The sequence below is a fragment of the Mesoplodon bidens genome (assembly GCF_964165515.1).
Source record: "Mesoplodon bidens genome assembly, chromosome: 2".
Taxonomy (NCBI): Eukaryota; Metazoa; Chordata; class Mammalia; order Artiodactyla; family Ziphiidae; genus Mesoplodon; species Mesoplodon bidens.
This window is the reverse complement of record NC_138177.1, coordinates 87,052,874-87,079,877: the sequence shown is the minus strand read 5'-3', so window position 1 is coordinate 87,079,877 and position 27,004 is coordinate 87,052,874. Positions and strand designations below refer to the sequence as shown.

The 27,004-nt window shown below is 39.1% G+C and overlaps 1 protein-coding gene across 2 annotated transcripts in view; it reads left to right on the top strand.

The window, feature by feature from the left end:
- Positions 1–4,985: 4,985 nt before the first annotated feature.
- Positions 4,986–27,004, top strand: part of CTTNBP2NL (CTTNBP2 N-terminal like) — a 67,257-nt gene continuing 45,238 nt past the window's right edge. The window contains exons 1-3 of one of the 2 annotated variants that reach the window (XM_081225934.1): positions 4,990–5,055; positions 17,067–17,190; positions 20,074–20,181. In XM_081225934.1, the coding sequence (XP_081082060.1) occupies positions 20,083–20,181 (99 nt within the window). In that variant the 5' untranslated portion in view covers positions 4,990–5,055; positions 17,067–17,190; positions 20,074–20,082. Of the gene's footprint in view, positions 5,056–17,066; positions 17,191–20,073; positions 20,182–27,004 lie in introns of both variants that reach the window. The other variant, XM_081225935.1, reaches the window with a different exon arrangement.

Genomic DNA, 27,004 nt, shown 5'->3' with positions numbered 1-27,004 from the left:
TGATGTCGTTATCATTGTTACTATTTTTTTTTTTTTTTTTTTTTTTTTTTTTGCGGTACGCGGGCCTCTAACTGTTGTGGCCTCTCCCGTTGCGGAGCACAGGCTCCAGACGCACAGGCTCAGCGGCCATGGCTCACGGGCCCAGCCGCTCCGCGTCACGTGGGATCTTCCCAGACCGGGGCACGAACCCATGTCACCTGCATCGGCAGTCGGACTCTCAACCACTGCGCCACCAGGGAAGCCCCATTGTTACTATTATGTGACCTTTGGCAAGACACTTAACCTCTCTGAACCTGCTTTCTTATGTGAAAAACTAGAAGTAATAAGAATTATCTCTTAGGATGATCGCAAGAATTATATATGTAAAGGAATGTATAAATTATATATGTAAGGATTACAAGGGCAATACATGTAATATATGTAAAGCACCTGGCACAGTGCCTGATACATAGTAGACACGCAATGTTAGATTTCTTTCCCTTTCCTTCCCAACCTCCCTCTGTGAAATCCAGGACAAGAGTTTCCTGGCTCCCTCGTGGTCAAGCTGGCCCCAACACTTAGCTTACAACCAGAAGAATCTGTCCCTGAAGGTGGTTTTTCCGAATTTCTGGTCCTTGGAGCACCCTACCTGCTGCGCTCTCAGCCCACACCCTTAAAAGAAAAAATTGTCTGCGGAGAGGCCTCTGCGGAACGCGCGGCGACGGCCAAGAGGGAAGCTGACAGCTGCAGGACTCGTCGCTGAGCACTAGGGGGGGCAATATGATCGAGAACACAGTGAGGGCCACGCCCAGAAATCTCAACTTCCCCTGTGCCCCAGTCTCCCAGGTCGGGCTGATCCAAGCTAGAAGAGAACCTTAAGGACTACTCAGACAGGCCTTTGTGGGAGCAAATAATGAGAGAAAATGTAGGGAGCCGCGGAGAGCACACTGTCCTTCCCACTTCAGCCTGGTCCCGGCCTCGAGAGCTCTCTGCCGCTGCTAGACTGCAACCTCAGGATCCCCTCCTGGAGGAGCCAGGTGGGGGCTTGAGGAAGAAGAGGTAAGGGAGCCAGGCCAGGTCACTTTTCCCAGTCACTCCAACTTTTACATCTAGCTCACCAAGCATCTTAGTAAGTCTCAGTGGGTCACAGCTAGAAGGAGTCCTACAGAGCCCCAGATGCTCAACCCTCAGATGTTCAGCTGGAGGGCAAGGACCCAGAGAGGAGAAGGAGTTTGAGCAAGATCTCCCAGGTAGTTTATCATCACTCCTCATAGGGTTTATCAAATACTTTCATGTCCATTATCTCGCTTGCATATTCACAACCACCTGGAGGAACTATTATTCCATTTTACAAATGAGGAAACTGAGGTTCAGGTAAGTGCCCATAGCTCTCCTCTTCCCTACTAAGTTTTCATTGCCACCCACTGTTCCCTTCTCTCTTGCTTTCCCCAGGAAGATTGCTACCCAGCTCCAGGTATTACATAAATCAAAATTTTAAAGATTTATTGCATTCCCCATCTTTCTAACCCATCTAGTATGATGGAGAGATGACAGAGCATAGTAATTGTGAGGGTGGACTTTGGAGTCAGACCTGAGGGAATATATTCCATCTTCATCACTTATGAATTCCATGACTATGGACTTCTTTGTACCTCAATTTCCTCACCTGCAAAATGGGAATATTCACATCTATCTCCTGGAATTCTTTTAAGGGTTAAATCAGATGTACTGTGAAGCAATTTCATAGTGCCTGGCATATAGTAAAGGCTTGAGAAATGCTTCTAGCATATATAATTATCATACAATTATAGAACTGAAATGATTGTTAGGAATTAGTTCACTACTTTCATGCCATTACCAATGAAGCTAAATGGAGTTAAGTGGGGGTGTTACTGTGCGAAGTAGTTTTGCATACTGGTTTGAATGGTTCCCATCCCCACCCCCCAGAATCCATGTCCATCTGGAGCCTCAGAATGTGAACTTTTTTGGAAATGGGATCTTTGCAGATATACTGAGTTAAGATGAGGTCATACTAGATTAAGATGAGTTCTAAATCCATTATGACTGCTGTCCTTATAAGAAGAGGAGAGGACATATAGAGACATCAAGTCACAGAGGGAAGAAAGCCATGTGAAGACAGAGGCAGAGACTAGGGCAATTCAGCTACAAGCCAAGGAATGCCAAGGTTTGCCAGGAAACCCCATAAACTAGGAGAGCAGTTTAAGTCCCATAAACCCACCCCTACCAACACCCCTCACCCAGGAACCGACCTGGTCAACACCCTGATTTCAGACTCCTAGCCTCCTGACTGAGAGAGAATACATTTCTGCTGTTTTAAGCCACCCAGTTTGTGGTAATTTGTTACAGCAGCCCCAGAAAACTAGAGTTTGTGACAGAGGGAGAACTCCAGCGGAACTCACAGGTTTTTGTTTTGTTTTTTTTACTTCCAGTCTAGCCCTCTTTTACTCCATCATTGCCTCCCCAAACCAGCAATAAACATTTATGGTACATCTACCTAGGAAGTTTACTTATTTGGAGAAAAATTAACACACACTATAATCTTTAGCACTTCTTACTGTTACCTGACACACAGTAGGCATTTAATAAATACTTACTGGCAAGTTGATAAAATAATAGATATAAAAATGATATGTTGTTTTATACAAATTTAAGAAATTAGTACAAACCCACTTTCTACCTCTGTGTATGTACATCAGTGTGCCAGACTCTAATTTACACATTTTATATATTTGAAGAATCACAAAACTTCAGGTTCACAAGTCCTGCCCATGCACTAGCTCCTGGGGTGATGAATTAAAAAGAGAGTAATCTGAATACCCTCAGGACTCAATCCTACACGGTGGGGATGATCTCATTCTTGCTGGGTCCTCCCACACTCACTGAGGAGTGGACAAGTGGGAGCTCAGGGAATCAGGGGAGCTGCCGGTTGCTGTAAAGGAAGAAAGCACCAGGTCAGCCTGGGCGTAGAATGGGTGGTGGTGGGTTAACAAAGGGAAGGAGGGGAGGAGGGATGAGCTGATTCACTGGGACAACTCTTAGAGTGACTCAGAAGCCAGCAGAAAATAGCCTGTTCTCCCACATCTGCCTCATCGTCGGGCAATGAGGCACTTCCTCATTGCACACCCGTAAGGCAGGGCAAAAGGGAGGAGGAGGAAACAGAATTTTTCAAATTCATGGGCCTAGTCCAGCACTTAAACTCTGTGTTTTTAACCGTTTCAGACATTTTGTTTCAAGTGACGTTAGTATTTGAGCACCTACTATGTGCCTGGCCCTTCATCTCGCCTTTCAGATCGTCGGTCTCCTGAATACAGGGAATGATGTCTTTCTGAAGTTCTGTATTTCCTATTTGTTACTTCAGAAGCACTTGGGCTGCTGTTGTGCACCTCAGTACAGTCTTCTTGTCCTTCATATATAGAGATGACCTTCTCCAGCTAGCAGTCAATAGGGGGAGGCATGGAGCTTGTTTCTGTCTCTAATGCTGGATTTACAGTAATCCAGACCCACTCTGGACCAGCCCTCCTGTGAGAGCCAAGTGTATGGTGAGCAGAATATAGCACAGGTTTGAAATCACACATCTTGTTGGAAGTTCTTTATTTACCATTTACTTGCTCTATAGCTTTACTTGATTTCTCTGAATCTCTATCTTCTCATCTGTAAAATGGGAACCAATGATGTCTATCTTACAGGTTAGGAAAGATTTTTCATTTGGTAGTGAAGATTAAATATCATTATATGAAAGTACCTGGCACAGTGATGACATTAATACCAGTTTACTTCCTTCAAACGTATCAATGATTGCAGACTGACCACATCCTTCCACCAGACTCTAAACTGCATGAGGACAGGTTTGCATCTGTCCTGAGATAGTCTGCCTAGGTGAGTACTAGGCCCCTAATACTGTCTTGCTTAATAATAATTGTTAATATTAGAAATAATATATTAAAATTAATTTAAATTATTTATGCATTATAAATATTTAATTGTAAGTATTTATTATATTTAAAACAATGTAGTTATTATTCTCTTAACCAGTTGAATCAATCTGTGAACTGGAAAAGGATCCAGAAACCTTGACCTAAGGAAGGGGTGCATCCTCTCCCGTTTCTGGGTTATTTGGTGCTGGTAAGGCTTGCTGCGACCACCAGCAAGATCTGCATTCCTGTGTTCACGAGGGACAGGCATTCCTTGCATCCTCTACTGTCCTGTGTCCCAGCGTCACTGCAAACGTGGTAACCCACAGCATAATGGGGCCAAGGACACAAAAAAAGTCCCCTCATTTGGAAAACATAGCGTAGAAAACCATGACACACAAATTTTATTCATTCGACTTCTACCTGGAAGGCAGGTCTGGCTGGGTTTGGGCTACCCGGTGTCCCCGCTCCAGGGGCTCCAGAGCTACTATTCTCTTCCAAATGTAATGTGAAAAGAGAAGGGGGGGGTGGTCTCCGGGTTTTTCATCTTTGCGCCCTTGTTTCTAGCACAGGCTTCGTACGAGGAAAAAAAAGAGAGCAGGCAAGCCACGTTACCACGTTTTCAACAACCGGTTTTCTAAAGCAGACCCAAAGCGCACTTCATTTATTAACATTTTGGATGAAATGAAACGTTAATGTGCCCGATCAATCAGGGCACCCGAAACCCGCCGTTCCTAAGCTGCCCGTAGCATGAGGGTAAACACGAAGCACTCGCCACCGTCCGGTCCAGAAATCACTTAGAAGGTGGAAAGTTGCAGAAGCCGGGCCGTGAGGGTCGTAAGCCCACCCCCGAGCCCGGGCCGGAGGACTACGCTTCCTCCCGGAAGTGACGCGAGCTCAATCCCAGCTAGGCTCTCCCCAAACAAAAGGGATTTGGGGGCCCCGGGAGGAGCCTAAAAGACATTGGAGAAGCCCCTCCTCCAGCCGGAGCGGATTGGTGTCGGGGCTGGAGAGGCGAGAAGGGGATTGGCCCTGCCGAATGCCAGGGCTCTCGCCAGGCGGTCGAGGGGCGGGGCCTCGAGGGGCTGTGGATGGAGCGGCTGGCGGAGGCGGCAGGGAGCGGAGCCCCGAGCGCTGGGAAAAGGTAGGAGCTGTTGGCGCCCGGGCTTGGCGGCGGCTGGGAGGCCGGGTTCTCGAGAGAAAAGCAGGGGTAGGACCACCGGTGTCCACCCGCCGCCGTCCCAACTGCCGCTCGCGCCCATCCCTTGAGGGGGCGGAGCCGTCTCCTCTACCTCCCGGTATTCCCTGAGGAGGCGGCTCCTCAACCTTCGAGGGTGCTCGCAGCCACTTATTGTCCCCCGTCAACCCCGGCTCCCCAGAAGGGGCTGCCCTCCTGACACCCTCCGTTTAAAGGGCCCCCTCGCCCAGCCCCTTAACCTTGGGAGAAGGCGTACGGGTTCCCATTCTGTAGACTGCCGTCCCCACCCCCATTTGTCTGGCCGCCCCCGGGAGGCCAGACATCCCTTCCTACACCTGTCCTGCTCGCTAGGGTGGGACCAGAGCTAGTTTCATCCGTAAGATAAAAATCAGTGTTTTCAAAAAAAAAGAGAGAGAGAGAGAGATGGGGCGATGCAAAAATCAGAGACCCGACCTAGACTGCCAGCTCCACGGACGAAACGGCCTTCCCCCACTTGGGTTCTTCCCATCCCCCATTCTCTGATCCTCAACCTTCCGCCTGAAGCCCCTAGGATCCTCTTTTCTCCTGTGGGGCATCGAGGGCTCACCTGCTTCGGGACCTTTTTAGTCTCTGGAGGAAGGAGAAATAGTAACCTTCCCTGCCCCCCTTTGTACCTTTATTCCTTGAGGGAGAACCCAACCTCTAAGGGTTTTTTTAGGTTTGAGTTGCGTTTCATTTTTGCTTTCCACCCTGTTTCTTCCCTAAAAACTGGATGAAAAACCACCCTTTTGTATTTCATAGTGAGGTGGGCGTGTTGGATATCTACAGAGTTGGTTTTGTGTGGGTAGGAATGCAGTGTATATTGTTGGACTGTCAGTAAATAACAGCATGCTTTCAAGTGAAACAGTACAGATAAGTAAATAAAGAGCTTTAGATTAGGAATGAGTATCTTCTAGTCTCGGGTGGGCTGGTCTGTTGCTCAGGGAGACTGCAGTTAACCTGGAAGGTATAGTTCTGTTGAAACAAAAGGCAGGAAGTGTTTGAAGAAAATTCAGGTTCAGTGGTCTAGGTTTATGATTAATCTGGTCTGGTGGCCTTTGGTTACTCTGTAGCCCCTGTTTTATGGTGGGTTTTTCCCTCCAGGTGAAACTGATATATATATGATGTTGTTGATTGGTTTTACAAGACCACTATCATCTACCAAAATTCAGAGGATGAAAATTAAAAGCACATTTTAAATCTCAGCGATAAGGATAAATAAAAGCAAGGTAAACTCCAGCTATTCACACACATGTGACTACCAGAGAGTGTCCCTATAGTGTGCTCATAAAGGCCTTCATTTCAGCAGGTGCAAAATATTGATGCTTTTGGCCTAATGTTAATGCCATTGAATCCCTAGTAATCATCTATTGCTAGCACTTTCATATATTAAAATTTGCCATATTTTTTTTAGCATTGTTTCTTTTGCTTTCGGTCTGAAGTCTGTCTTACTACTGTTATTTATAGCCAAAGATAATAACCATGGGATGCAAGGAGTTGGAATCATGGGGGCAATTATAACAGCTGTCTTTTACCTTCCTGATTAGAGTCTCTGAAGGTAGACTTTCTGAAGGTAATTAATTTTGAATAGTTAGGTTTGAAGTTTTCAGAGCCAGTCTCAGTGCTCACAGATCTGCTCAGTGATTGTTTCCAGATCTCCGATAAAAAGGCACAAAGAAGAAACTGTGGAGGGTCTCTCCAGCAAACACAAAGTGTACTGCGATAGGTGGATAAGGGCCCTTAGCAATAGCAGCAGGAAAGAACTAAAAGCAGAACAGGAATTCCCAAAAAGGTATATCTTATTACATGAGCAGAGAACAGAAAACAAACTGAGGTTAGAGACTAAGGAAACCAAAGTTGTGGTGATTGCCAGGGCCTTAATGAGCAGAGAGGAAAAAGCAAATAATGCTCTTTGATTACTTGGCACAATAAGCAGGATCTGTTTGATACACATTTGGGTCTTGGAAATCTTTCCTTTAACTTTTTCAACACCTGTTTGGTTATGTCAGATGAAGGAAAACATTGTATGCAGAGATCTTTTAAGGTATATTTGTAATCTGCCTCATTAAATTATAAATTCTTTGAGAGAGGTATTAGTATGTTTTGTTTCATCTTTGTACCTTTCACAATGCCTAGTATATAGTTTGACTTCGTGAGCGTTTGTTGAACTTAGTTTGAAGCTGACCCCTTCAGGTAGACTAGAAAGATAATTTACTGATAAGATATGGCACATCTTGTTAGTATAAACAGTCCATAAAGAATTTAATATTAAATATTCTTCCTGTTTAGCATTTAAACAAAGGTGAAGAATTAGTGTCTGATTTTAGTTATTGGTTGGTTTTATTTTAAATATTTCAATATCTAGCTCAGATGCCTAAGTAGGGGAAAACAAATCTTGTATATGTCATGATCTCAGACATCTGATACAAGGATTTTTAGGCCACTGAATTGGTGTTTAGTGGCATGATACAAGAAGCAGAGATTTATTTCTAGAGGAAGTTTGTCCAGTCTATGGTGGTTGACCCCAGGAATAGCTTGTCAGCCTGTTACTAAAGGCCATTTTTTCTTATTTCCTGGATGTTTGCTGATAATAACCAAAAATCAAATCTTCCTAGTTTTAGTTCAAAGCATTTCAGTGAGAAAGTGGCTTATTTATGGTGAGGCTATAAAGTGTGCTGATTTACAGCACAGACTTTAAAGGCAGACCTGAGTTCAAATCCCAGCTCTGCTGCTCTTTTGCTGTATGACCCAGGGAAATGGCAGTTTTTTATCTTCACCGTATCTCAGTTTCCTCAGCTGTGACTTAAAAATGACTTTCAGAGATTTTTTTTTTAAAGATTACATGAACATGACATATAGGAAGCACTCAGTAATTGGTAGGTATTATTGCCATTACTATTAGCACTTTGCATGTGAGTTAAAGAATTTAATATTAAATATTCTTTTACTCCTTTAGCATTTAAACAAATGTGAAGAATTAGTGTCTGAGTTTAGTTATTGGTTGGTTTTGTTTTAAATATTTGAATATATAGCTAAGCTTCCTAATTAGAGGGAAACAAAGCTTGTATATGTCATGATCTCAGACATCCGACCGAAGAGTTTTTAGGGCAGCGCATGTGTCTTACGGTGTGTGTGTTTCATAATTATGTCATGTACCTTATCTTCCTTAAACGTTTTGGCCCTGGAAAAGGAAAGGCAAGGGATTCAACCATCTGATGTCTTCTCTCTGAATTGTCAGTTGTTTCACTCCACACTGTCTTAAGTACCTTCACCCTCAGTGTCATATAAATGGTTTTGTGGATGCCGTGATTATGGTGCAGGGTTGTACCTTCTGTGAGATTTAAGGGATTTTCAATGGTAATTTTGATTGACAGTGATTTTTGCCTTTTGAACAACTCTTCTACTACCCCCAAAGTAAGGAGCAATCATAAGAAAAACTCAAATGGGTATGAAGAAACTATGGAAAGGGAAGTTAAGAGTGGAGGTGGGGGAGTGGAGGACAGGGGTTTGTGGGCTGAGGAAAACAGGACTACAAGCAGGCATTGAAGTAAAGAATGTAGTAATATGGTTTCTCGACTATTTCCAAACTCTGTATTTCAAGTCCAAAGCCAGAGCTTCCACTCTAAATGTGTGCTTTGCTGCTAAATGAATCATTTCTGCCTTTTGGAGCCACAAAGAATGTAATCCTTAATTGTTACTGAGTTTAAAGAATATAATCCTTAACTGTTACTGAGTTCAAATAGAAGCTAAGAAGGAAAATAGGAGAGCACAGGACGACGGGGTTTACAGACAAAAAAGATTCCTGACCCTGGGCCTTGGGAGCATCTGCATGGATCCTTTGTGCAGAGCTGCTAGGGAAGGAGAGGCTGCAGTGTGCTCTGGGTCTGCTCGCCTAGAAAGGTGAGCCAGGGAGGAAGGAGTGCAGAGGGAGAAGCAAGCAGGGATGAGTTGTTTTAATGAGAAATAAAATCTATAAATTATAACAGAGGCGAATGAACTGACGGGTACGTTGTAGAAAAAAGGAGCACTAAGTTTGGGGTTTTTTGAAGGAAGGTGTTCCCCATTCCTTGGTTTCTGCTAAGTAGTCCTTTCTGTTGTAGTGGGTTGAACAGGAGTGAGAACAGAAACAATCTGGTTCTTAACTGGTTTAATATTTGATGGTACAAACAAGATCTGGTCTAGTCCTATGTATCAGCTTCTTCTTATTGCCTCTTGTTTTAAATTGAAGACACAGAAGAAATTTTCTGAAAAGGCCCCACCCCTAAAGACTTCTCTGCTTCTAAACCTTTAGCCTTCGCCACACTCACTGAGTCTGAACACGTTCCTCTTGGGGGTCTAGTTACTTCTCATTCATTCAGCATGTCTCGCATCACAGTCATTATTTCCCCCCCAAAACCCGTTCCTTTTCTAACATCCCTGTTTCTGTTAATGGCATCATCATTATAGTCACCCAGCCTTAAAAACCTCAGCTGATCTGGGATTACTTCCCCTTTTACCTCCTTAAAAAAACCAGTACCAAGTTACTATACATTCTTTATAAAGTCTCTTGCATCGGTCTTTTTTTTTTTTTTTTTTTTTTTACTATTCTTACTGCCATGATCCTAGTTCACACACTTTAACCTCATACCTGTACTGTTAAGTTTTCTCCCAACTGCTTTTTCTGCTTCCAGTTTCTCTTCAGTCAAATCAACTCTGTATGTCAAGCTTTAACCTTCCTAAAACTATATTTTTATTGTGAGATTCACCTAGTTAAAAATGTTTAGTGGCTTCTTATTTCCCAGAAGATAAAGTGCAGTTTTGTACACTGTAATTCAAGGTACTGCACTGTACATTTCTTTCCAGCCAGCATGTTTTGATTACCCCTTTGAACCAGAGACTGCTGGGTGCTAAGTTTATCAAGCTGAATAAGACAGAGTATTTGTCTAGAAGAGCAGAATCTTATGAGACAAAAGACAGCTATGTAAATAGATGAATTGATGTAATAAAATGTGAAAACTGCTCTTGGGTTATGAATAAGATACATATCCGTTATGCATTTAATATGATTTCAAAATAGCTGTGATATTTTTAGAAAACGCGTTTATCAGTATTATGAGTTAAAATTATAACTTGATTAAAAGCTGTAGAAATTCAGTGGAAGGAAAGGCAATCTTTTCACTTATATCCTAAAGTCACAAAAAGCCAGTCTAGGCAGAAGATTGTCCTTTTTCTTTCCCACGTAGTGTGCAGATAACCATTGGCCTGAATACGTGTTGTGTGTGTTCCTAAGCTGCCTTTCCCAGGAACTGGCCAGGCCATCTCCTTCTTGGAGCAGATCAACCTACCAGGTTAGAAGGAGTAAACTTGTTTTGATTTCTAAATTAGACACATGAGTGGTAGAAAGTGAGAACTCATTGGAAAAAGGAAAACTTCGTTATCCGTACAGATGAAACCAAATATATGCTCTCCAGGGATGAGAAATGAGAGAACTGACCAGTCACTAACTCATTTAAACCATTCAGTATCCTGTTAGAGTATGTATTGTCATCGCCATTTTATAGATGAAGAACTGAAAGCTCAGAGGTTACGTGGATCAAGGAAGTATGAAGTGGTAGAGCCAGGGTGCAAACTTAGGTCTGTAGGGCTCCAAAGTCAAGCACTTTCCACTGCAACACACTGCCTCCCAGAAGAGTTACTGTCCCCAAAAAACCTTGGAGCAAAAACAATTGCTAGGTCTGTTGGTCATTTTCAACTGATATCAAATTGTTAAACTTTTAAAAAAATCAGTGGTCTGATTTAGAAGACAGAAGTTAAAAGGCAAAACAACATCATCAGTTATAATATTCTGTTACAGGCTTTTGTGAAATTTTTTTACAGTTCAGGGAGAGTCAGGTTATGGGCATAGCTAAAACACAGATACCTTGACTGTATTACAGTTCATCCTCCACACCATATGCTCTGTTTCTTCCTGGTTTGAAATCCTGATGGAGTCAACAACTTCATCCAACATTAATGTTGAATATTTGAAGGGTTCTTGTATTCCAGGCTGCCTGTAGAATTGAGGCCCATGAATCATTTTACTGGAAATAAGATCAATCTACATATTATTGTTCCCTCATTGTGGTATTTTACAAATCATGGTGGCATTATTTCAGAAAAGCAAAAATTTAGGGGAATGATGGACAGATAGATGATATAGACAGATATACGTATTTCAATGAAATCATGTTATAATTTCATTGAAATAAATAAAGCCACTGACAAATATACCTGAAATGGTAAATACTGCTGGTAACTTTCTGATATTAGAAGACATATTTTTAATTTTAATGAAAAAATGTGTTCATGTAAAAACTGTTCTTCATTTTCATTAACATACATTCCAGTAGCTTAACTAATGTAGCTCTCCTGGTTTGGTCTTGTCTCAGATGAGAATACTTGAAAAGGTGTAAACGGATATCCAGGTAGACAGACCTGTTTTTTAATAGCGTTGTGCCAGATGTCCTCATTTTGGGGGAGAGATGTTTGAATGCTTGTTTATGGGCATGAGGCCACTTCCTCCCTTTCTTCAGGATGCATATAAATGTTGTTGGCAACATGTAGGAGAGACAATGATAGAAACAGATGTACACACATAGTAAGTGAGACAGACATTCACACACACACACACAGATACACTAGAGATGTATGAGTCTTAAAACAGAGCTAACCAAAACAAAACCCTGATATCCATCATGGTGTCCCAGAAAGTGGATTAGACTGGATCTTAATAATTTTACTATTTAACTATAATCTTCAGTAATTCACTTAACAGCTCTGGCCTCAATTTTCATCTGTAAAATGAGAGTACTAAATTAGATTATTTCTGAGATCCCTTCCAGCTCTGTGAATCATATTTTAGCTGATAAAATGAGAAAATCAGATGAGAACAGTGGTTACCAAGTAGCAGTGGTTTCTAAGGAAGCCTCTGGAGTCAAATTACTTAGGTTCAAATTCTATTTCTGCCACATACTAGATGTGAGACTTTAAGTTATTTAGCCTTTGTACCTCAGTTTTCCCATCTGTAAAATGGGGATGATGATGATGATGATGATGAACTTGTTGATAATGGTTATAGCATCTATCACCTAAGGTTGTAAGGACGGAATTAATACATGTCAAGTACTTAGAACACTGCCTGGAACATGTTTATGTTTAGCTCAAAAAGTGTGTGTCTTTTTTATTATTGCTATTAAGACTTGAATTCTTCTTAGAAAACTACTCTAGAAAACTCTGAGGAAAAAAATAATCAAATAAAACTCTGAGGAAGTGGTGATTAACATTGGTAAGCTCAATTATATTACTAATTTCTGTACTAAGTATAAATCTAGAATATCTGGTATCCTAGAATCAGCTTTGAGTAGAGTACTGAAAGCATTTTAAGTATTGATCTTAAAGAATAATCAGCTTTATTACAGAACTGGTTTCTTGAGGCCTCCTTCAAAGTCCATATTGACAGTATTGGATAAACAAGCACCTGAATCCCTTAGCACTGTTGTAATTTCTTTGTAAGTGCATTATTCATATTATATTTCAGGATCCTGAAATTTACAATCTCCAAAACTGTTTCAAAACCATTCTGTTTTATATAATCCTATACATAGTGTTGCTGGAAAAAGCAGACTGATAAGACAAAGCAGGGCATTCTTTGTTCAGGCATTCTCATGGTAAGGGGAAGGCTTTGATCTAGTTTCTGTAATAGTCTTTAAAAGTAGTAAACGGTTAGCATGTTGTATTAGTTTGCTAGAGCTGCCATAACAAGTACCACAGACTGGGTGGCTTAAACAACAGAAATTTATTTTCTCACAATCCTGTAGGCTAGAAGTCAGAAATCAATGTGTCAGCAGGATTGGTTTCTTCTGAGGCCTCTCTCTTTGGCTTGTTAAATGGCCATCTTCTCCCTGTGTCTTCACATGGTCTCTCCCTGTCCTGCGTTTTTGTCCAAAATTCTCTTCTTATAAGGACACGAGGCATATTAGATTAGGGACTACCCTAATGACCTCTTTTTTTTTTTTTTTCTTTTCTTTGACTGCACCACACAGCATGCAGAATCTTTGTTCCCTGACCAGGGATCGAACCCATGCCCCCCCACAGTGGAAGCACAGAGTCTTAACCACTGGACCACCAGGGAATCCCATGACCTCATTTTTTTTAATCAATTAATTTATTTATTTGTGGCTGCATTGGGTCTTCATTGCTGCACGTGGGCTTTCTCTAGTTGCAGCGAGCAGGGGCTACTCTTCGTTGCAGTGCGCGGGCTTCTCATTGTGGTGGCTTCTCATGTTGTGAAGCACGGGCTCTAGGTGTTGGGCTTCAGTAGTTGTGGCTCGCAGGCTCTAGAGCACAGGCTCAGTAGTTGTGGCGCACGGGCTTAGTTGCTCCGCGGCATGTGGGATCTTCCCGGACCAGGGCTCGTCCCGTGTCCCTTGCATTGGCAGGCAGATTGTTAACCACTGCGCCACCAGGGAAGTCCCCCATGACCTCATTTTTCACTTAATTACCTCTTTAAAGACCCTGTCTTCAAATACAGTAACATCATGGGGGTACTGGGGATTAGGACTCCAACATATAATTTTGGGGTTAGAGGACACAATTTAGCCCATAACACGTTATAACACATAGACACATAAGAATACAAATACTCAGATATTATCTTTTACCTTCAACTGAAAGAAGATTGATTTGACATTTGTAGTAAAGCTTTTATTGCATAGTATTGTAGAATTCAGTAAAAAGGTTTGTTTTTCTATCTTGGTTTTAGAATCTGTAAATAATAATAGCATAGATAATAGATCTGCTTTCATGATCAGAAAATTTATTTTCTGATAATATTTTGACATGTTTTTCTTTACTAGCCTAATCCTACAATGCCAAAAGTGGAATGAGAGGTACAATTTGGAATGTTGTCACTCTCTTACCCCCAAATGCATAAATAACCTTTATGAAAAACCAAAAGTGCCAGAGGGTGGGAAGGCTTAAATCTTGAGATAGTCAAGGTAATGTGTCAACACCTTCCGCCCTCAGATAGGAGGTTGCTTTGGATACATTTTTTTTTAAATAGCAGTGCACTTTTGTCCATTTTAGATTTGGTGTTTATAAATGTGACATGTTTATTTTTTTTAATTTCATATATACTGGATTTTTAAGGAAGTACATTATCTAATGGAAAGCTGTCAGAACAGCCACTTTGTATGTCAGTGTTGACTCTTTGAATTTTTAGAATTAACTGGCCTCCCGAATTTTGGTTTTGCTTATGTGTACTGGAAAGAGTCTTTACATAATTGGAGCAAGTTTGCTTTACATCCGTGCTAATAATACCTTATCACTGATACTAAAAACTTACTGAGGGGCTTCCCTGGTGGCGCAGTGGTTGGGAGTCCGCCTGCCGATGCGGGGGACGCGGGTTCGTGCCCCGGTCTGGGAAGATCCCACATGCCGCGGAGCAGCTGGGCCCGTGAGCCATGGCTGTTGGGCCTGTGCGTCCGGAGCCTGTGCTCCGCAATGGGAGAGGCCACAACAGTGAGAGGCCCATGTAACGCAAAAAAAAAAAAAAAAAAAAAACTTACTGAATGGCCTGAATCTTAGTCAATTGTAGCCCAAGTATAAATTTCTTTAGTCTGATATCTGAGTATATAGTAAAGAATTGATTTTTATCCAGTTTTGCAAGAGTGGTCTCCTGGGTAAAATAACTGATTTCTTTTTTTGGTGCTAGCCAAATGGATTTAAAAAAAAAGATTTATGTAGTTTTTTTTGAGGTGCTTCTATGTCCAGAAATATCTGAGACTCACCTTAAAAATGTTTTTTCTCTTTCCTGTCCCACATCACCCACCACATAGAAATAAGGCCTTCAGTTCCACATAAAGACATACACAAACCCAGATACTAGATAAACATCTACGTGTACTCCACCCTGCCCTGCCTTACTCCTTACATAGCTGTAGAAACTGGGGTGTTTCTTTTTCTGCCACCCAGTCTCCATGTGGTAAAAAGGTAACAATGCCTTCTATCAAAGAATGAGTTCCAGAGCAAAAGCTGAGACTTCCTCAAGAAGGAAGAGGCACAACCAGAACCAGAATGAGTAGATGTTGGGTCAAGGGAAAAGGCTAGAATAAAATGAACAGAGCCCAAGCCAGAGCAGCATACCTCCATGGCAAAATGACCACTGCTGTTCAGGAGGTACAGTGGAGGTGCAGAGCCAGTGTCCTCCTTGATACCCATAATTCTTGTGGCTGTTGGCACATGAAAGTTCATACAGAAGAGATTCATGGACTTCCCTGGTGGCACAGTGGTTAAGAATCCTTCTGCCAACGCAGGAGACACGGGTTCAAGCCCTGGTCCGGGAAGATCCCACATGCCACGGAGCAACTAAGCCTGTGCGCCACAGCTACCAAGCCTGTGCTCCAGATACCGTGAGCCACAACTACTGAGCTCACACGCCACAACTACTGAAGCCCGCGTGCCTAGAGCCCGAGCTCCACAAGAGAAGCCACCGCAATGAGAAGCCCGCGCACCACAACGAAGAGTAGCCCCCGCTGGCCGCAACTAGAGAAAACCCATGCAGCAACGACGACCCAATGCAGCCATAAATAAATAAGTAAATTTATTTAAAAAAGAAGAGATTCATGCTCTCCTGACTGTTGGCCCTGACTTGGTGGGAAGTAGCATGTGAATAGACCATATTGTAAGCTGGGCAAACTCATGTTTGAAATCATTTATTAATAACTTAAAAACAAGTTTCATATGTAGTCTATAAATAGGCTCAGTTTTCCAGGGTATTAAAATATGTGTAACTTTTTATTATATATGTTTATATATTTTTTTAATTGAGAAAACTATAAAGCTTAATATAGCTACAGCTAGCTGTACCACAGTGTATGATGATATATACAGACAATTTGTCCACAGGTGGTTTTTATTTCAAATTTATAGACTGTAGCATTCCTTAGGCAGAAATATCTACATCTAAACTCTAAGGAAAGTTGGGTCTTGGAGAGATTCTACCGGAAGGAATGAGCTGAGCATCTGGTTGAAACGATCTTGTCTTTCACAGTTACTTAATGGACAATGACAAGTAACAGCTCATTTAGAAAATAAGTGGAGAATGAGTCTGCAGACTACAATATGACATGCCAAAAATCTGGCAGTCATATTTCTGATAATGAATATGAAGTTAGAAACAGCCTTTTTCTGAAAATCTTAGACCGTATAATTTATATATTGGCAGAAATTGGAGTCAAATGGACTTGGTACTTTAAATACCATAAATACAAGACAAAATTTATGTTTTATCAAATAAAAATTAGGGCCTATCTTTTTTTTTAAGTTTGTAGGGTCTAATACACTATTAGAAAAACATAAACCAAAAATTACATATAATTCAACACTTAATATTTGAAAATAAATGGGAAAAAGTAGAATCTGGGATGAGTAATAAGCCCTACAAAGTTGAGGTGGTGACAGATTGATTTGTTTGTTTATTGATTGGCAAGAGATGAGGGGATGAGAATTTTCCTTACACGAATTTGGCAGTTTGAAAAGTTCAGTTGTAATTATGTTATTTTTTTATCTGAGTGCATTGTGCATAAGTAATGGTGTTTCAAGCAAATAGGCTTTTATCAATTGAGGGAGAGAAAGTCAGTTTCTCCTGGTGACATTCATAAAATAGTCCTTGAAATGACAGTGAAAAGATTTTGAACGACCTCACCTTCCCTAATTATGATTGCAAAAGGGAAGTCAGATTCCTGATATTTTTTCCTATATTACTCAGCTTCAACTTGAAGAAGTGGCTATTTTCTTCTTTTTGTCTGTATCAACCAACAGCTGTCAGGCCTCATCAGCTATAATGACAGTTGACATTCTTGGGATTTACCAATTGTTTATAGTATGGTCACATAGACAATAAATTTCTTATTATTTTGCAGCATTGGACATTTTTCCACCATGCTGATGACATTTTAAATATATTTGTCAATTTTCCCAAATTTTAACTGAAGAAAACCTTAAGAATTTATACTTGAGGACTAAAGTGTGACTTCCAGTTATCAGGTCAGTATCACCCCCATCCCCACCCTCATACCACCCCCAGGAATATCACTGCCATACTAAAACATAATGCAGTTTTACTATCGTTCATTTATATTTCAGACAAAAAGTTACTGCAATGTGTGTTAAAATTAGATTCAAATGTAAAGGACAGCAAAGAACTACATTTTAATATTTATAAAGAATGGTTATAGGAATATGTGAAAACAGACCTCTTGGGTTTGAATTACACAGCTGTGGCCCTTTTTTTTCCCCTCCTGTGTTGTATGTGTATTATATTTATTTCATGTAGACACCAAGCTAAATAAGTTGATACATTAGCAAAATGTTCCAAATATTAAAATTTGTGTGCAGAAGTTATTTACAAATGTAGAGGTAACATGAATATTGTCCTTTATGCCATTGACAAAGAATAGAATTTTTTCTTGCCTAGGCTAGACTGTTTTATAATTAAAGTGACTTAAGGTTGTTTCAATTTCATTCTTTTATGAGGATGTATATTTATCACAACAGATAAAAACTGTGATTTAGGTACAATCTGTTTTAGTTCTTTGTATATTTACCTGTAATTTTTATTTAATTGATTTCTCTAACAAATAATTCTTGATTTTCACTCATGAAAGCTTAGAATGGAACCATGAAGGACTTTAGAGATTATCTAGTCTGTTTTATTTTACCTGTGAGGAAACTCAATGCCAGAGCAACTAAGTAATTTTTTTTTCTCAAAGCCCTATAGCTATTTAGTAGCAGAGCTGAGACTAAAATTCTATACTCTTCACTCCCGGTCTGTTATATTTTATTATATCACACTGCATCCTTAAGCCACAGTTTTTAGATTTCTAAATGAGAATATTTAAGGAGTATAAAGATATTGAAGGAAAAAAGAGTAATATGTGTAAACACTATCATTTTTAGCTCTATTCCTAGTTGATTTACTCAGTGCAGTTGGTATTTATGGAGCACCTTTACCAAGCGCCCATTATTCTGCTTAACACCAGGGAGGGGTGAAAAAAGGAATAAAATGATAGGATTTTTTCTCTGCCTTATAATCTCCTTGAGAGAGACTAAAACATGAAACCATCAGGAATTGGGGGAAGGGTTTCATCTAAGAAACCAGTGTGACTCAAATGGTAGTTTAAATTCCTCATCATTATTCACTCCAGGATGCTATCATCCTTCTTCATTTGTGGTTCCCAACTACAAAAGGGCAGCCAAAGTCACTTATTTCTGAAGTAATTGATCTTGGCTGCCCCCAATTTTGGTAATGCCTTTCTTGGAATTCTTTTGGAAAGTGAGAGAGGATAGTAGTTCTTAATAATTAAACCATTGATCAGCTTCTATCAGGAACTTGGCAAGATGTTTTATATTTATTAACTCAATCTTTACAACAGTCCTATGAGTTAGATATCATCATTTCACTTTCACAGGTAAGAAAACTGAGAATCAGAAAACTTGCCCAGTCACACAACTAGGAAGATGTTGACCTGGCATCTATCTGACTGCAAAGCCATGTGTTTTTTCCAGCATACCATCTTATGTTAAGTGTAGCTTTATTAGGTTTGTTGTTTTTTTGTTTTTTAAATTATTTTTTAGCTCTTATTTTTAAAGTAACTGTTGTAAGGGCTCTCTAATACTGAAGTGAGAATGTGAGAATCACTTACTAGTCGCTAACCCTCACCAGTTAGAAAGTTAGCAGTTAGAGCTGAAGTTACATTGAACATGTTTTACCATGTGGCAAAAGATTTGTACAGTGTGTCCTGGAGCAACATCTAACAACACAGTGAAGTATGCATTTTCTACGTGCTCTCATTCGCTTAAAGGCAGTAGCTCTGGAAGGAATCAATGCCTCTTTTGTGTGCCTCCTAAAATTTAATGTGCTCATAGGAGTTGGGAGTTACTGGAGGGTGTGTGAACTAGTCATGTTGTGATTCACTTAAAAAAAAAAACTATATGAGAGTGGCAATTTAGAAGTAAAGAGTGGGAGAGGGAAAATAGTACTTGCTGTACTTTAGAAGTTATGAAATGTATCTTACCATACACAGTTGTCAGAAGATCCTTCCAAGATTGTACGCCATCTAGCTTCTATCTGTGTGTGGTTTGTGAGAAATTAATCTTATGGAAAGGACTGAGTTTATGCCATGTAATTTGCCATTTAACATATTTTAAAAGATGCAAGATTTCATAGAAATGTGAACTTGTTAAGTCAAATAAATTCAGTTTATAGTAGCCTGGCCAATTAAGATGTTTAAACAATATATTTTAAGCAGTCATTTAAAAGTACATTTGTACATGGTTGCATTTAAGTCTTATTTTACTATATGAAATATAAATATTGTGATAGATGTTCTCTGTGAAAGTAGACAATTCAAAAGAAAATTCTCTCCCATACTCCCACCAAACATTATCTTTGCTCAAATTCATTTCAGCCAGTTTCAGAGGGATCCCACAATGTTTTATATACAATTTTGGAATTTACTTATCTAAAACTGGGATATCTTTTCGTGGTCAAACAGTTTTTCATTGAAATAGTATTCATCATAACAAAATTTTACCTGAACTTCTAGTGAGCAAAATTAGTGACTAATTCTTTCTGAGACCTTCTAGGATGTTTGTATATATGCCTGGAGGAAAAACGATGAAAATTTGATCTTTGTGAATGGTGATGAAATCAATAATTAAAATGAATTTTATTTTCTTTTGCTGCTTAATTTATGATTAACATCAGAAAGTTCTTATTTTTCCATTTAATTATAACCATTTCCTTTCTTAAAGTATTTTCTACTCTAATTGTTGCTCTTTTCTTATCTGTCTCACTTTATTTTTTCTTTAATAGTATCAAATTAACTCTGTCTTCTGGAGATTGTCTGATTATTGTCCTTGTTTTAGGCTTTCAGGATGAATCTGGAAAAACTCAGCAAGCCAGAACTCCTAACACTATTCAGTATTCTTGAAGGAGAGCTTGAAGCAAGGGACCTTGTTATAGAAGCTTTAAAGGTATGTTTAAAAAAAAGAGAGAGAGAGAGTGGTCATCATATGTTTGAAAGCCATATCATTGGTTAACTAGGATATTTCTATAGCCCCAGTTGAAGTTGAGAGGCCTGGGTATATATATCAATACTTGCTATAGCAGCCAACTGTATGGTATGATTTTGGGACACTGATGAAGCCTTTCTGCCTCCAAATAGTTCCTTTAGTCTCTCTACCTGATGTCTAGACTTTGAACTTCATTCTTTAGCTTAGTAGCATTAGCTGTTTCTGAATGCCAACCCCTTGAGAACTTGATGAGACCTGTTTCCTAAAAAATCTATATACACGCATATACCATAATTCAGGATATAATATCTGATAGATCAAGGACCCCATTAAGACCATGAATAGATTCCCTAGATCCCAGATTAAGAATCCTTACTTTTTTTTCAGTATTTGATATCTGTTAAAATACATGGGGCTGGGGGGTGGTAGACGGCAACTCTACTTCCCACTCAATTTTGCTGTGAACCCAAAACTACTCTAAAAAAGTCTACATAAAAAAAAAAATCAAGAGGGCATAACTCCTTTAAAGGGTCTTGAATCTTTTACACCTTGGTAAGGATGTTTCCCAATCTGTCTTGAAATCAGATTTGGAGAGGGGAAGAAAAGAGCTTAAGGCTATCTGTGTGAGTAGTAGGAAGATGATACCCCCGTAGGTGAGGAGAAATGGCCAAAGAAGATGAGACTTGGGCATGCTGAAGAAAGCATAGTCTCTTCTGAAAACTATTGCTTTTTTGTTTTCCCTTAGAGCTTTGTAATGTGTGATAAGTGATTTCCAGTGGTTTCATTTCTCCGGAGTGCATGAGGCAGTTCCCTTCTGGTATGGGGTAGAGTCTGACTTATTTTCCTTTTCGCACTTACTTCAGTCTTGTTTTTCACGGTGTCCCTGGGGATCATCTGTTTATGGCTTTGACACATGTCTAGTCACGTGATAAAGTTCATTGCCCAAGTCTTTGCCTGTCATGCCACTAAGCATGACTGTGTGACCTTGGTAAAGTCATTCAGTCTGTCTGAAACAAAGCTTCCTTGTCTGTATTAAAAAGAAATGATTAATAACTAGTATTTCTGTGTAACATTATAATTTGCATGGCATTACAAATACCCCAACAGTGTAGGATTCATTTCTTCTTCTCCCTTTATTTATATTCTCTCAGTACATATCATGTACCCCATATCCAAGGAACAGTCAGTGGTAGCTAATCATTTGAATTGATGTCTCTAGTGTGCCCTCAACAGTGCCTGACTTTTTAATGACTCCCCTGCCAACATATATTACATAAAAACGTTCCCTCTGCTTGGTGACTCATTTCTGCCACATCCACAGGTCTTCCCCTTTTGTCACTATTGGGGATTTCTCATCCTTTCCCTGTACGTCCCTGAAAACTATTCTATTTCTCATAACCCCATCCCACTATTACCAGTAGTCCTAACCTGATTAAACCCAGGACACCCTCCCATTTATTTTCACATGTTTATCTGATCAATCAAGAGAAAAGAAAAAGAAGGATTGAGGAAAGTTTGAGTTAATTCCTAATCCTCACTCCTAATGCCTGTTGTTTTTCTTACTTCCTTCCCTTCTTCTCTTCTGAGACCTCTGGCTCTCCTCTCCACAGGAATTATCAGCCTAGACCTGGAAGAGTTCCACTGCCTAGGCTGAACTAGAAAGTGCATTGTTCGTGTCCTTTTAGAACTCAGAAAGCATTTTCCAGGAGCAGCATTATTATAAATAGCAATCAGATTTTAGAAAACTACAATAGCTTGGTAGCATGTGTTAAATAAATAGCCTCACCTGAGGATCTGTCCCTGTTTGCACTGGGACTCCAGGAAGAAGTTTCCTGTAAATATCGCAGTTGACTTATACAAGAACTTCTGGGCCTCACCCCTCTCATAATTGGGGTAGGGGTTGGGGAATGGCTGCCTCTAACAGAAAAATTAGAGGATGACCTTATTTTCTCTTTGCTTTTTAGCTTTAGAAATGATACAAACCTGTGGAGCTTTATGTTTGTTTTATTGAGCATATAGATGCTCAATAAATAGTTGTTGAACAGATGAAATGTATGCCATTGTTTTAAAAGATTGCCATAATATTTCAAAATGAATGTTGTGAATTATTAAATTTTACAGCCTGCCTTATGTGTGCTTAAACAGACTGCCTTCTGGTTTTAATGTTAACAGATGCTAAGGTGCTTGTTGCATATGTTTTCCTAAAAAAATTTTTTTCTGCGTGAATCCAATTTTAGATACTTTAGGCAAGCTTCTGACAAGTTGAAAGAGCAGCTTGAGAAGCAAGAGCTATAATTAAGAGAGCATTTTGATATAAGATACCATTCAGAACCAGGCACAAGTGTTGTATTTAGTCTGTGCATACAGCCTGTAAGTGGTAAAGTTCTCTTCTGAGGCTTAAACTATAGGCAGTTTAGGTGAAATGAATAGCTTCACCAGAAGTAATACATCTTTAAATAATCTATTGTTAGATAAAATAAGTAGCAGCTGGGGGTCAAAATTGTCTCAGTCCTTTGAGAAAAGCAACTGCCATACCAGATTCTTAAAGTTAAAATGAAATCTTGTTTTATTTGTGCAGTAGGTTTTTGTTTTGGCTTGGGTTTTTTGTTATTTTTGTTTGTTTTTGGTTCTGTAGTATGTCAAGATTTCACTGCATTCTTTCTATATAGCTTTTGCTTAACAACAAACACTTGCTCTTCTTGGACTAATATGACAGCTCACTAATTTTCTTCCTTTTAGTATTCTTTCTTAATTCATGCTTAGTTGATTGAAAAGGTTTTGGTCTTTGTCCTAAATAGCTATGATTGGTTTTTCCTTTATGTTTAAGTAAAATAAGCTTATCTTTTTTTTCTCCTTACCTTTAAAAGAGATTTTTCTTGGACATAAAATCTATTCTTTAATCTTGCATCTCTGAACAAAACCGTATGGTTCACTGTTGCTGTTAAATAAATAGTAGGTCACATTGGCAAGGGTTAGATTTATATAAGGATGTATTATAAAAGTTCCTGTAGTTTGTAAGTAAATCCTACCTATAAAGTTATAATTGTAAAAGAGCTTCATTCATTTTCCAAAATTTCTGCAAAGTTTCAGATTGCAACTACACCCTTGTAGAGCCCCCGTAATTCTTTTTCTCCCCGAAATTTTACAGAAGAGTGAGCCTCCTCACTCTTCTGTTGCAGCCTAGACATGTTTGGCATAGAACCAGAGAAGTCAATAGAAAATAATGTAATATTCAGCCTCTTCTGTATTTGAAGTCTAATTGTTACAGAGGCCATTTATACAGTATTTGGTCCTAATTGAACTTTATATAAAGTGATTTTCTATTTTAGGAGGGATTACATCAGAGAAAAGCCTTCTTCATAAAAGTGTCTCCCTTTGACCTGACCACTTTATTTTCATGAATCAGAACACTATGGGAATCCCTTCCACAGTGAAAACAGATTGCATTGCTCATGAACTGTCCAGGGGAGTTTGGGGTGGAACCACACAGTTCAGCAAGAGAGGCCCAGTTCATTAATTCTAAGAAAATCTAGGAAAAGCTTCCCAGCAGTGTCTGACTACTCTAGAAGAAGATGAGGGAACCTTAATTTTTAAAATTTGGAAAATAGATTTGACTGCCAATAAAAAGTCCAATTAAATAGTTTGAGTCTTCCACATTGGGTATATTATATCTGCATGTCTCAGATCTGATGCAGACTACACTTAGCTATGACTAAGTAGAATCTACCCTGTATTAGTATCATTTTATTTTAAAGCATTCTTTAAATTGCTTCTGCAATAATAAATGGTAAAGTATTACAAGTTTCACATAGAATTAGCTTAAAGAGTCTTGAATTCCTTTCCACTGATACTTCAGTCATAAAACAGGTATAAAACTCTTTTAACGTCTAGGATATAACTTTGTTTGTTTTGGCCAAAGGCCATTGGAGAATTCCCCAGGCAAGAAAATTTACAGACAAAAATGTTGTAGACAGGACAAAGTTAGAAATATATTTAGAGTATGAGACTGTAATATTTAACTATTGTGAGTTTTTTAAACAGCCAGAATTAAAAATAAAAAATCTAAATGTTACATATGTGTCTGTGTTAACAATAAATGATTTATGCTTGCCAAAAATATTCTTAAAATAATAATAATTATAAGGATCTTGTGGCAGTGCCAAAAATGTAGAACAAACAAAAGTTATGGAAGGTGCTGTGGCTCAAGAAAATTACAAATACAAGTTCACTGTAGGTTGAATCTGACATCTGCTTTTGGTCATGGCCTTGTGCTTATTATGGAAGCAGATTATTATAAAGGCTGGTCTGAGATGAGGAAAGTAAAATTGAATTTAGCAAAAAACATGCATTGTCCTATACTAGTAAGCTTATCAAGTGTGTTTGCATTAAAAAAAAATAAGAGATCCATGAATATACTTAAATGTACTCAAAGTTGAAGCATTCTTTGTCACCCATAAGCCTGAACCTAACAATTCTTTGACCGAAAATGATCCCATTTTGATAGATGTTTTTAGGAAGAGCTTTTAGGATTGGAATAGGTAGTTTAAATCTTTAATAAACATCACATGAACATAAGCTTATAACCGAAAGAAGTCCAGTTTCTGCATGGATAAGTACTGGGATATTAAGAAGCAAGTAGAACTTTATTTAGGGAATTGAATTATGGAGTTTTTAGATTTACATTCATAACCTTTACTATGAAACATGTTTTAGAAGGGAATTAATCAGTGGCCATTTGGGGCCAAGTTTTTATGTGTTTTATATAGTTGGAATTGCTGATACTTTTTATTCCTACTCTCTGAGTAATGTGCATACATGAAATCCTAACTTTTCAAAAAAGAAGCATAAAGATAATTACTAGGCACTCTACAAAACTGTCAACTAGAACATTCAGTTAAGTGTAGCTGTTAAGAGCATGAGCTTTCATGTCAGACATACCTAGGTTTGAGCTCTGCCGTTTAATTGCTGTGTGATCATAGACCAATTACTTACCCTGTTAAGCTATATGGTAGAATGGTACGGTTATCACAAGAATTAAATGAGGTAGCAAATGCTAATTGACATACTCAGTGCTCATTTACTGTTAGTTATTATTATTAGAACATAAGTTTTAAAGTTCATCCATTTAGGAACAAAGGTATATTCCATAAGGCAAGATGTACTGATAATATGCTGTCCTTCATAAGAAAAATGAGCATTTTAAATTAAATCTTTGTTATCAGAAGGGCTTGCACTGTAGCTTGTTTTTCTTATGGGAATTGATGGTTTTGAGTTGATCCATCCCCACTCACAACCAAAAGCATGCATTTTGAGACAGCTGGCAAGGGTTAAGGGTGTACTGTGGGGCATGGAACAGATGTCATACTGCATTCCCTTCTCTCTCTCTTTATAATGAAAACAGGAAATACAGACATTGTGGAAAATTTTTTCAAATTGATTTTTTCCCATTGATTTCTTTGCTTCTCTATTTGCTCGATTTGACATATTTGTTATATTTTGGTTTTTTTATTTCACTTTACTGAGGTAAAATTGACATATAATAAGCTACATATATCTAATGTATACAAATTGATGTTTTGATATATGTATCCCACATTAAACCATTGCTACAATCAAGATAGTACACATGGGGCTTCCCTGGTGGCGCAGTGGTTGAGAGTCCACCTGCTGATGCAGGGGACACGGGTTCGTGCCCTGGTCCAGGAAGATCCAACATGCCGTGGAGTGGCTGGGCCCGTGAGCCATGGCCGCTGAGCCTGTGTGTCCGGAGCCTGTGCTCCACAACGGGAGAGGCCACAACAGTGAGAGGCCCGCGTACCGCAAAAAAAAAAAAAAAAAAAAAAAAACATGGTACACATATTCATCACCCCTCAAATTTTCCTTGTGCCCCTTTGCAACCCCTTTAGCTAACCTTCCCCACATCCCCCCCACACCCCAAAACCACTAATCCTCTAGAGATTAGTTTACATTTTCTGGAATTTTATACAAGTAGAATCATACAGAACGTAACCTTTTTTTGCGGGGGGGGCCTGGTTCTTTGACTCAGCATAATTATCTTGAGATCCATGTTGACGTTGTATTGATAGTTCATTCCTTTTATTACCAAGTAGTGACCATTGTATGTATGTACCACATTTTTTGTCTGTTCATCTGTTAGTGAACATTTACATTGTTTCCAGTCCTGGACTATTGCAAATAAAGCTGCTATGAACATTCATATATAAGGCTTTGTATGGACATGTGCTTTTATTTCTTTTGGATGAATACCTAGAAATGGAATGGAATATGTTTAACTTTTTAGGAAACTGCCAAACTGTTTTCCAAAGTAGTTTTACCATTTACATCCCGCCAGCATGTATAAGAGTTTCATTTGCTCTACATCTTTACCAACACTTGATATGGCCAGTCATTTTAATTTTAGCGTTCTAATAGGTATGTAATATCTCATTACAGTTTTAGTTTGCATTTTGCTATTGACTAATGATGTTGAGCATCTTTCCGTGTGATTATTTGCCATCTGTGTTGTTTTCTTCATAAAATATTTGTTCAGATCTCCTGTCCATTTTTTAAATTGAGCTGTTTTCTCATTACTGAGTTTTGAGCATTCCTTATATATTGGGATTCAAGTACTTTAATACGCCTTGCAAATATATTCTCCCGGTCTGTGGCTTGTCATTTCATACTCATAACTGTGTCTTTTGAAGAGCATAAATTTTTCATTTTGATGAAGTCCAATTTATCAACATTTCTTTTATGGATTTTGCTTTTAGTATCACATAACTAA